The 12,064-nt window shown below is 43.2% G+C and overlaps 1 protein-coding gene across 2 annotated transcripts in view; it reads left to right on the top strand.

Annotated features, from left to right (window-relative positions):
- The window catches only part of ykt6 (YKT6 v-SNARE homolog), a 57,059-nt gene that overhangs the window by 37,584 nt on the left and 7,411 nt on the right, over positions 1-12,064 (top strand). Inside the window, exons 3-4 of one of the 2 annotated variants that reach the window (XM_003224196.4) lie at positions 3,862-3,938; positions 4,051-4,182. In XM_003224196.4, the coding sequence (XP_003224244.1) occupies positions 4,079-4,182 (104 nt within the window). In that variant the 5' untranslated portion in view covers positions 3,862-3,938; positions 4,051-4,078. The remainder of the gene's footprint in view (positions 1-3,861; positions 3,939-4,050; positions 4,183-12,064) is intronic. The other variant, XM_016995612.2, reaches the window with a different exon arrangement.

The following is a 12,064-nucleotide window of genomic DNA, read 5'->3' as shown; positions in this document are numbered from 1 at the left end:
TTCCTTTCAACCAGGTATGGGCAAGCTTGGGCCTTCCCTCCAGGTGTTTTGGACTCCAACTCCCACCGTTCCTAACAGCCTCAGGCCCCTTCCTTTTCCCCCTGAGCCGCTTAAGCGAGGGGAAGGAGAAGGAGACGCTTAAGCGGCTGAGGGGGAAAAGGAAAGGGCCTGAGGCTGTTAGGAACGGTGGGAGTTGGAGTCCAAAACACCTGGAGGGAAGGCCCAAGCTTGCCCATGCCTGCTTTACAATGTCCTTTAACCTTTCCCCCATCCCAGAGCCACAACTGCTGTTGGGTTGCAATTCCCATCATCCTTAGTCCACATGGCAGATAATCTAAAGCACTGGGAGTTGTTACTCAATAACACCTGGGACCTGAACTAGGTAAAAGCTAAAGAGCACCAACTATGATGTACAGAAATTTTAGTGGGTTCTCTGCATCCATGGATTTTCTGTCATTGGATTCAGCAGCCCTTTGAAAGCAGCCCTAAGGCTGATGGTGTGACCTTCAATGAAAATGAGTTTGATACCGGCCTTATTGTTGTAACCTGCCTTGTGTGGAAATAAAATAATAATAGTAATACAGTACTTCCATAGGACAGGGCTTCATAAGCTTTTTTCCACACATGATCCCGTTCCACTTTTTTTTTTACATGACCCCATATACATATAAAATAGGCATAAAAATAAAAGATTTAGGCCCCTTGTATGGTTTAAATCAGGGGTCCTCAAACTTTTTAAGTGGAGGGTCGATTCATGGTCCCTCAGATTGTTGAGGGGCCGAATTATCATTTGGGGGAAAAAAACGAACAAATTCCTATGCTCACTGCACATGTCTTATTTGTAGTGCCAAAAAAACAACAACCCAGCAACAATTATTTATTTATTTGATACATTTATACCCCACCGTCTCTCAGCCCTAAGGGGACTCAGAGCAGCTTACAAGTTGTATTTACATACAATATATTATATTATTAGCATAGCACAATATTAGCATTATATATTACTATATTGTACTATACCATTATACCGTAATATTATTAGTAATATTACATTTAATATATAATATATAAATAATATTATTATATTATACAGTATTATTATATTGTATTATTATTATTAACCACCCTGAGTCCCCTATTGGGTGAGAAGGGCGGGGTAGAAATACTGTTATAAATAAGTAAATATTATATTGTATTACATTATAATATTATTATCAATATTATATGTATACACAATATATTATATTACAGGATTACCATATCATTCATTTACAATATTTCATTTACAATATTAGTAAATGAAAGAACAATACAATATTTAAAAATAAAAATAATTTTAACCAACATACTGTAAACTTAGGATTTCAGTGGGAAGTGTGGGCCTGCTTCTGGCCAATGAGATAATCAAGTAGGATTGTTGTTGTTGTGCCTTCAAGTCATTTCAGACTTTGGTGAGCCTAAGTCTAAAACTGAGGGCGGGGGCCAGGTAAATGGCCCCCGGGCCTTAGTTTGGGGACCCCTGGTTTAAACAATTGTTTTAAAAGTGGAGATTAACTTAATTTAATGTTTATGTGTATTTATAGTTTATTTTATGTTGCGGCATTGAATGTTTACTGTATATATGTTGTGCTCCGCCCTGAATCACCTTTGGGGTGAGAAGGGCAGAATATAAATGTTTTAAATAATAAATAAATAAATCCTACATAGAATCAGAGTTAGAAGATAACTTGTGGGACATCCAATCCAACCCTTTCTGCCAAGAAGCAGGAAAATCACATTCAAAGCAGCTCTGACAGATGGCCATCCAGCCTCTGCTTAAAGCCTCCAAAGAAGGAGCCTGCACCACACTCTGGGGCAGAGAGTTCCATTGCTGAACAGCTCTCACAATTAGGAAGTTCTTCCTAATGTTCAGGCGGAATATCCTTTTCTGTAGTTTGACGCCATTATTCCATGTCCTAGTCTCCCCTCACATATTTATACATGGCCATCATCATGTTTCCTTTCAGCCTTCTCTTCTTCAGGCTCTTTAAGCACTTGTTCTCCAGACCCTTGATCATTTTAGTCACCCTCCTTTTGACACATTCCAGCTTGTCAACATCCAAAGCAGATAATCTGGATTGTATATGGCAGTGTAGAAAGAGTCTTACTGATAATGAATCAGCATTTGCAAGGCTGACTAATCAGGCTGATTTCCTCTGAAAATTACACCTGAAGCATTTTCTACAGATTCCATTGTAAGCACCCCATGTTGTTACTAACAGATTAATGTAAATGGGTGGGGTTCAGAAACCTTTTACTGTTGTCAGATTTTTTGTGATTCCACATAAAGCTGGGTGGGCTATTTGGAGACAGGACCCATAGTTTAAGAAGAAGCACTGTAGGACCCCTGACAGTCCTCTGAGGGACAAGCTTTCTGGCCTCTAATCAGGGCCACTCATTTGTGGAGACACAATGCATGCTGCAGGCCTGTGTGGGATTGTGTGACAATAAACTGGGTGAATGGCTGGACTGATTGGAGTTCATATCTCTGTTTGCATTTATGAGTCATATGTTGTGTTGTTAGATACAAAGCAGTATCTGAATGTATATGCCCAGGGTTCTTACACAATGAGTATGGTCAGCGTAATTGCAGGAAGATATGGCTAGAAGAAGCAAGTGATTGAGACAGATATTTTGCAGAAAACTCAGGCTAAGAATTGACTAGCCTAAGGTCAAACATGGCAGAGTTTTTTTTTAAAAACAACAACACTTAACACTTTCATTTTCACTTCCCATTGTTAACTATCTGTACATCCAAATTAATTCTCTTTAAACTCGGAAACAGAAAATGTCATATTGGTCACTACTAAGTTAGAAGGTTCCAAATAAGAGTGTGGGCGAATCATCTTTCTATCGAGGCAGTTGCTGCACAGATACACAAATACAGATGTGTTTAGGGAAAGCAGTGGCAAAAACCAAAAAAGAGCTACAGGAAATTTGGTTAGATCTGCAGAGGTTGATGTTTCTCAAAGACATACTAGATAAGCACAAAACCCATAGCTGTTGCTGCATTTGTTTGATGTATAGTTTGTACTTGTTGCATTATGTATCATTTTGGCTACACTGTTGACTGTTTCAATTAGTACATCCACCGTCTTACCAATCAAGAATACTGTTTCATGAATTTGATGAAACAGGCTGTATTCTGTGATTGTTTACCTCCCATGACTTTACAGAAGTTATACAATTGGAAACAGTATACTGTTTCGAAAATAAGATGCGCTGTATTTTAGGGATAATTTCTAAATATGTGTGTTTAGGAGTCTTGTTGCAATTGTAGGTGCTGAAATTTTAAAAAATATTTCTTTCACCCTAACCTTTTCTGTTTTTACAAATTCAGAATAAAATCCCTAATTAAACTATACAGGAGATTCTCTCCTCCCTGAAAAGTTGTGATTGAGCTGAAGACCTAAAGGTTATGTAGAATAAAAATTAAATACCACATTTCACTGTTTCTACGAGGCTCAAAAAAAGGCTGCATCTTTGAATCAATGCTTCTTCGAATCGCAGAAATATGGTAGTTGAATAAATAATACTTTAGAAGGCTAAATTATATGCTCATCTCTGAAATGTACTTTTAGTCTCTGCAGACTTTTATTTGTGGTTGCTGTCTTTATAGCTTGTCCAGTCAGAAAAACAAAATGAGGTGCTTATCCCAGTTAAATTTGCAGTAGCATGGAGATGAAGGATTGTTTTTCTTTAAAATGAAAAAGATGTTTATGATACAGCCTTTTGATGGCTACTTGATTTTATATCCAGACTGCTGAACCTTTCTTTGGAAAATTGTGTTGTAGTATACTACATTTGTCTTTTAAATTGTAGGACATTGAACATTGATTGCCGAGGAAGACTTTGTCAAGCTGTTCACTCTTAAGTTTGTTTAAGCCTCACTAAAAGTGGTAAGATTCCTTCCAAGTGTAAATAGGATTGTAGCATTGTATTATTATCTCTGATTTGGTTTACTTTTAAATTTACTCATTTTCATGTATTTTTTGTTTTTTCTTTGCCCAGAATTAGAGAAGATTAAGTAAATAGAAGGATGAAGCTTTATAGTTTAAGTGTCCTTTACAAAGGTGACCCAAAAGTGCATTTACTGAAAGCTGCTTATGATGTGTCATCATTTAGCTTTTTCCAGAGATCCAGGTATGTTCCTATTGCTAATTCTGGCTGTTTCAGCACATTTCTCTGATGCATTCCTATGTCTATTCAGAGCCTTCAAGCTATTTATTTTGTGGCCTTAGCAAAGGTTTAATAGGCTCAGCAACTATGTTCTTGATTTTAAAAATGTGCCTTTTCAGTATGTATTGTCAAAATGTTTAGATTATTGTCTCAGTCTTAACAGATGTGATTTATTTACAAAATGTTTTCTTTGTCTCCATCACATTTGAAAGCAGACTAACAAGGTAGCTTTGTATATGTCCATTGGTCATATATCCCACTAATATGTCATATATCCCACTAATTTGATGTTAAATACCATGTTTCACTATATCTAATGTGAAGCCCTTAAATGGGAAAAAGTGTGCCTTAGATTCACTCAAACAGTGTTTCCAGATTATTGTGGTAGTTTACATTTGTCTTGTTGAATCCTAAAGCCATTTTACCACAAAATTATGTTTTAAAATAGAACAGCCCTCTAGATGGATTGAAGAGAATATAGCCTGTGGCATTTATAACCTGCTGAATATATATTTCATGCCCCAGTTGATCTTCATAGGGGTATTTTGTGCCATAATTATTTAGACTACAGTTTATCACTCCTGTTTGTATGCATCTCTATGCTGATTTCTGTGTAATTTCCTTGAATGATAGCATAAGTTTCAGTATATTCCTACAAGTAATAATTTTAGGAGATAACAAATCTCACTCCCCAGAGAGACCAGGATGGCCCCATCCCTGCTTGCCTTCCGCAAGCAAGCAAAGACATTTCTTCGGGGGAGGAACTGCTGGGGAGGTTGTGGTTGGGATTCTGGGGGAATTGTGAGTTTTAAATGTAATTTTAACTGTATTTACTATATTTTAATTGTATTTTAACCTAAATCCAAACAGTACTATGTAATTGGTTTTTTTTCTATTTGCTTTGTTTTAAACTATGACAAGATTTTGTGGTTGTTAGCCACTTGAGTCCACATAGGAAGAGGCAAGGTATAAAACAAAATAAATATTCACCTTCTTGTTCTGTTTTAGATACAGAACATGTTGCCTTTTTCAAATTAGAAGTAACTGCAGTGGGAAAATGACTTATTGGATAGGAAGAAAAGCAGTTTGCAATTGTCAGTTATTCTTGGTAGAAGAAATAATGGACTGTTGAGAAAACGGGAGTGTTAATGGTGGACAACAGTCAGTTGGAAGGGCATGTGAGGACTTCAGAGATTGTGAGGGGAAAGTGTCCCATCCAAAGTTATGAGAATTGCATGCTTCTAATTTAGAGTATGAAAGAAAAACTATAGTCTCTCTGTCAAGGACAGAACGCCACAAGATTCAAAGTAACAGAGTTTATTAGATTACAGAACTCAAAAATGCCCGTAAAAACACAAGGGCCAGGCAGTTTTTGCCTTTAGGAGCAAAAAGGGACAAAAGTAAATGTTCAAAAGATAAACCGGATTAAACCGGAGTTTAATCCGGGTAAAAACAAACTGCTTGCTTCAGCCTAGGTATTAACAGAACGAAAGCCAAGGAACAAAAGATACAAAGAATGCAACTAATTGGCAGCAGATTCCTCTCTGCTGCCAGCACTGTGCTTAGAGTAACTTGCGTCGCTCCCACACACACACAGTAGACAGGATCTCCAACACGAGCAATTCAGCCAAGGATTGTAGAAGTAGAGTAGACCAGTTCCGTTCCGTAAATCAAAGCCAGAAGCAGACGTTTGTAGTTTTTCCAAGTCCAAGAAGGGGGGAAGACAAGCCGTGGTCAGTTCAGTCCGGGTTCTCAAAGCAGGAGATGGCGTCCGTCAGAAAGACGACGGAAGGTCAAGCTAATAAGAGTAAGCACAGGTTTGCACAAACAAATGCCCACACAATCCCTCCCGCCGTCTGACCCTGGATTCCAATCAACTTACGTCTCAGCACAGGAAAGTACACAAGTCTTCAGGGAAGCGTCCCACACACACACGGATCCCAAGCGTTTGCCCAGATTACCTTGCCTGACGCAATTTGCAATTGCTCCCAAGCCCCATTTTATGCCAGTTACAAATCTTCATCACTGTCAGCTGTCCTCCTTAACCCGGGCGTTTCCTCATCACTTTCCTCGTCAGAGCTGGAACACCTCTGACTACGCCCAACAGCATCTCCAGCTGTGGATCCCGTCCCATCCCTCCAGCTAAGCCATGGGTCTAATCCTGAAGGTCCCCATTCATCTTCTGCCCCATCATGGCCAGTGGCCCCCAATTCCTCCCTTACCCGAGTCCAATCCATCTCATCCTCCTCTGAGCTAACCAGCCCCTCCTCCATTCTCTCCGTAAACCCTTCGAAAGATTCTTCGTCAGATGGTGCTGCAAATATGTCTCGCAGTCTTTTTCTCTCTCGCTCCTCGAGAGTATCTGACTCCCGAGGAGTCTTACGCCCACGTCTGTCAGTAACAGAGCCATGAGGCTCAATCATAACACTATCCCCTCTCACAAAGGCCTCCTCCCCCGATGGCGGAGAAGTGGCAGTGATACCCTCCGCTATAGCACCACGACGACTAGAGGTATCAAGTTTCAACAGCGAACGATGAAAGACTGGATGGACCTTTAAACTAGACGGTAAACGCAAACGAAACGCAACGGAAGAAATCTTTTTAACGATAGGAAAGGGACCCAAATACCGAGGCGCAAACTTTCCCCCAGCCTGTTTAATATGTTTGGAAGATAACCACACCAAATCCCCTTCTTCCAACTCCTCCCCTGCCTGCCTGTGGCGGTCAGCCTGAGTCTTCTGCGTTGCCTTAGCTTCCAACAGTAAGCGACGGGCAACATCATGCAATGCAGCCATTTCCGTAGAGCGGTACACAGGGTCCGAAGAGACCACATTGGTCGACGGCGCCACACCTCCCCGTGGGTGAAAACCATAAGTTAGCTCAAACGGCGTATGCTGACTAGATGTGTGCACCGCATTGTTGTAAGCAAATTCCGCCACCGGTAGCCACTTCACCCAAGCCGTGGGTTGATCTAAACAAAAACAACGCAGGTATTGCTCTAAGAGCCCATTAACCCGTTCCGACTGTCCATCCGTTTGCGGATGAAAGGCTGAAGAAACGTTTAACTTAGTCCCCAAGCACTCATGGAAATGTTTCCAAAAGCGTGACACAAATTGCGGAGCCCTATCTGAAATAATCACCTCGGGTGCTCCGTGCAAACGATAGATGTGCTTAGTAAATAGTAGGGCCAACGTAGGGGCCGCCGGAATGGTTGAACAAGGAATAAAATGAGCCAGTTTACTAAATAAATCCACCACCACCCAAATACAAGTATAACCCCCAGACTTAGGCAAATCTGAAATGAAATCCATGGAAATGATTTGCCATGGCCTGTCCGGAACAGGTAAAGACGACAACAACCCTCTAGGGCGCCCAACAGGCGTCTTACTCTGCTGGCAAACGGCGCAGCTGTCACAAAAGCGCAGAATGTCTTGCCGCATCTTTGGCCACCAATAGCTCCTGGTAATGAGCTGCACGGTCTTGAATCTGCCAAAGTGCCCAGCCATGGGTTCGTCATGGTGGGCTCTAATCACCTCCAACCTGAGGGCCCCCACTGGTACGTAGACCTGCCCCCTGCGTACCAATACTCCGTCTTGATCTTGTAGATGCGGCAGTATGGTACGGTTACCTGCTGAGAGCAGCATCAGTTGCTCCTGTGTCCACACATCATCCCTCTGAGCCTCAAGGATCTGGTCATGTAACCCGAGCTCATTATCTACAACACACAGAGAGGCAGTAGGCAAGATGGTCTGACATACAACCTGCTCATTGGTCTTAAACTCCGGCTTGCGGGATAAAGCATCGGCCCGCAGGTTTGCCTTCCCCTCTACGAACTGCACCTTGAAGTTAAACCTGGAGAAAAACAAAGCCCATCGGATTTGACGCTGGTTTAACTTCTTTGCTGTTTGCAAGTGCTCTAAATTCTTGTGATCAGATCTGACCACGATCTGGTGCCGTGCCCCTTCAAGCCAGTGCCGCCACACCTCAAACGCCACCTTAATCGCCAACAACTCCTTCTCCCATATGGTATAGTTCTGCTCGAAGGGTGTTAGTTGCCGCGAGTAAAATCCACAGGGACGCAAGGTCCCTGAGGAATCCTTCTGAGACAATACAGCCCCCAACGCGTAGCTAGAAGCGTCCGCTTCTACCACGAACGGTTTGTCAACATCAGGATGGGTTAGTATGTTGTCCGATTGAAAACTAGACTTAAGTTGTAGAAACGCCTCGTGAGCTTCCCGCCCCCACACAAATGGCTGTTTCTTGCGCAGAAGCTGCGTCAAAGGTACCGTGAGCTTTGCAAAATTCGGAATAAACTCCCGGTAGTAATTAGCGAAACCTAAGAACCTTTGTACATCCTTCTTAGTTTTCAGCTCCTGCCATGAGTTGACGGCGTCAACCTTATGTGGGTCCATTTTAAGTTCCCTACCTGACACTACATGACCTAGGAACTCCACTTCAGGCACATGAAAGACGCATTTGGAAGCCTTGGCGAAAAGCCCATTAGCCCGCAGTCGGTGCAGAACCTGCTTGACATGTTGACGATGTTCTTTCTCGTCCTTAGAAAAAATCAAGATATCATCCAAATAAATCACTAAAAATTGGTCAATTAGGTCCCTGAACACATCGTTCATGAACCTCTGGAAGACCGCAGGAGCATTACAAAGCCCAAAAGGCATGACTCGGAACTCGTGGCATCCGAAACACGTGTTAAATGCCGTCTTCCATTCATCCCCTTCCCGTATACGGATTAAGTTATAGGCCCCCCGCAGGTCAAGCTTGGTAAAGACCTTAGCCCCTTGTACCCTTGATAACAGTTCCGAGATTAAAGGGAGCGGGTACCTATCCCGAATGGTGTATTTGTTTAGGATCCGATAGTCGCAGACCAGCCTAAGTTCCCCAGTCTTTTTGGCTACAAAGAATACTGGTGCCGCAGTTGGAGAACTAGATGGGCGAATAAACCCCTTGGCTAAATTTTCATCTAAAAACTCCCGCAAAGCTTGCCTTTCCGGTACAGTCAAGGCATACAGCCTCCCTGCTGGCAGTTTCGCACCTTCTGCCAACTTGATGGCGCAATCATATGGCCTGTGCGGTGGTAATTTGTCCGCTTCTCTTTTACAAAATACATCAGAGAACTCCCCATACTCAGCAGGCACTCCCTCCATATCAGCATGAGTAACGTTTAGAGTGCAACAATCCTGCCTCTTTAAGATCACTTTACGTGTTGCCCAATCCACTTGTGGGTTTACTACAGCTAGCCAATCCATCCCCAGGATCACATCATATCGAGGCAAGCTCGTAATATCCCACACAAACGTTCCCGTTACTCCCTGCACCTCCCACGTTACTGCTGAGGTTTCCTGGTTAACCACCCCAGTCTCCAGCAGTCTCCCATCTGCTCCCTCCACCCACACGTCGCATGCCTTGCGCACTCTAGGAATGCCATGCTTCTTAGCAAACTCAATATCTACATAGGAGACCGTAGCTCCTGAGTCCAGCAGTGCCAGAGTAGAAACAAGTTCCCTTCCCCCAACAGATAATGTAATGGGTACGAAAACATGCTTCCTCCCCTCAGTTGACTGCTTGAGGAGCCCTAGTGCGTTGGACTCACGTCGCACTAGGGCTGGCCTTTTCCCGAAAGCTGGGAAGGTTTCACATTACAATTTTTGGCAAAATGCCCAGCATTCCCACAGTACAAACACAAGCCCAGCTGCCTCCTACGGCTCTTTTCCTCTGTAGACAGTTTTTTAAAGACCCCAAGCTCCATGGGCTCTTCCCCCATCACCACAGGTGCCCTGGTTACATGCATGGGTGGCGCACACATTGCTTTTGAGTGTTTACGAGCCTCGAACCTTGCGTCTAAACGCAGCACCTTAGCTACTAAGGCGTCCCAGCTTTCAGCCGGCTCCAAGCGTGCTAATTCATCCTGGAGCATATCACTTAACCCGGCAGTAAATAAAAGCATGAATGCATTTTCCCCCCAATCCAGCTGGTGGCGATACAGGTTAAACTTATTTAAATAATCCAAAACAGTCCCCTTTCCCTGTTTCAACCGATACAGGGCCCACCCAGCGTTCTCCGTGCGGAGAGGATCCCCAAAAGTATCAGTTAACAACCTTTTGAAATTATTCAAATTGTCCTTGACTGGGTCATTTCCCAAAATTAAATTAGTGGCCCATTGTCCTGCGGGACCGGTCAACAAACTCAAAATAAAAGCCACCTTACTAGTGTCAGTAGGAAAAGCATGAGCACTGAGCTGAGAAAAATAAAGCTCCACTTGTGCCAAAAAGGTTGGCAACTTGCACCTGGTTCCGTCAAAGCGTTCAGGAGTCAAAACATGTCCTTTCACAGCAAAAGCTGTTTGGCTTAAGGCCGTTTGCAATTGGTCTACTTTGGCTCTTAACTCATCCATCGTCTTCCTGACGGGTTTATTGCTGCAATAAACTTTTTATGGGCGTCAGGCAATCTGTCAAGGACAGAACGCCACAAGATTCAAAGTAACAGAGTTTATTAGATTACAGAACTCAAAAATGCCCGTAAAAACACAAGGGCCAGGCAGTTTTTGCCTTTAGGAGCAAAAAGGGACAAAAGTAAATGTTCAAAAGATAAACCGGATTAAACCGGAGTTTAATCCGGGTAAAAACAAACTGCTTGCTTCAGCCTAGGTATTAACAGAACGAAAGCCAAGGAACAAAAGATACAAAGAATGCAACTAATTGGCAGCAGATTCCTCTCTGCTGCCAGCACTGTGCTTAGAGTAACTTGCGTCGCTCCCACACACACACAGTAGACAGGATCTCCAACACGAGCAATTCAGCCAAGGATTGTAGAAGTAGAGTAGACCAGTTCCGTTCCGTAAATCAAAGCCAGAAGCAGACGTTTGTAGTTTTTCCAAGTCCAAGAAGGGGGGAAGACAAGCCGTGGTCAGTTCAGTCCGGGTTCTCAAAGCAGGAGATGGCGTCCGTCAGAAAGACGACGGAAGGTCAAGCTAATAAGAGTAAGCACAGGTTTGCACAAACAAATGCCCACACAATCCCTCCCGCCGTCTGACCCTGGATTCCAATCAACTTACGTCTCAGCACAGGAAAGTACACAAGTCTTCAGGGAAGCGTCCCACACACACACGGATCCCAAGCGTTTGCCCAGATTACCTTGCCTGACGCAATTTGCAATTGCTCCCAAGCCCCATTTTATGCCAGTTACAAATCTTCATCACTGTCAGCTGTCCTCCTTAACCCGGGCGTTTCCTCATCACTTTCCTCGTCAGAGCTGGAACACCTCTGACTACGCCCAACAGCATCTCCAGCTGTGGATCCCGTCCCATCCCTCCAGCTAAGCCATGGGTCTAATCCTGAAGGTCCCCATTCATCTTCTGCCCCATCATGGCCAGTGGCCCCCAATTCCTCCCTTACCCGAGTCCAATCCATCTCATCCTCCTCTGAGCTAACCAGCCCCTCCTCCATTCTCTCCGTAAACCCTTCGAAAGATTCTTCGTCAGATGGTGCTGCAAATATGTCTCGCAGTCTTTTTCTCTCTCGCTCCTCGAGAGTATCTGACTCCCGAGGAGTCTTACGCCCACGTCTGTCAGTAACAGAGCCATGAGGCTCAATCATAACACTCTCAAAGTCAATTTTTCTCAGTTCATTGATTTCTTTGATCATGTTTGCTACCACGCATTGTAGGCTACAGTTATATACAAAATTATGAAGTATAAACTGCACCTTGTTGTCAGTTTGAACAAATATTGCTTGCTTCTGAAGGGCTGTGGATTTGGGGCCTGTTTTTGAAATAAAATTGTCTCTTTTCTAAAGGATATCTTACCTTTGTTTTGCAGTGAATTTATTGCAGT

This window comes from Anolis carolinensis, unplaced genomic scaffold (genome assembly GCF_035594765.1).
Source record: "Anolis carolinensis isolate JA03-04 unplaced genomic scaffold, rAnoCar3.1.pri scaffold_8, whole genome shotgun sequence".
Lineage (NCBI taxonomy): Eukaryota > Metazoa > Chordata > Lepidosauria > Squamata > Dactyloidae > Anolis > Anolis carolinensis.
This window is presented reverse-complemented; position numbering and strand designations above follow the sequence as displayed.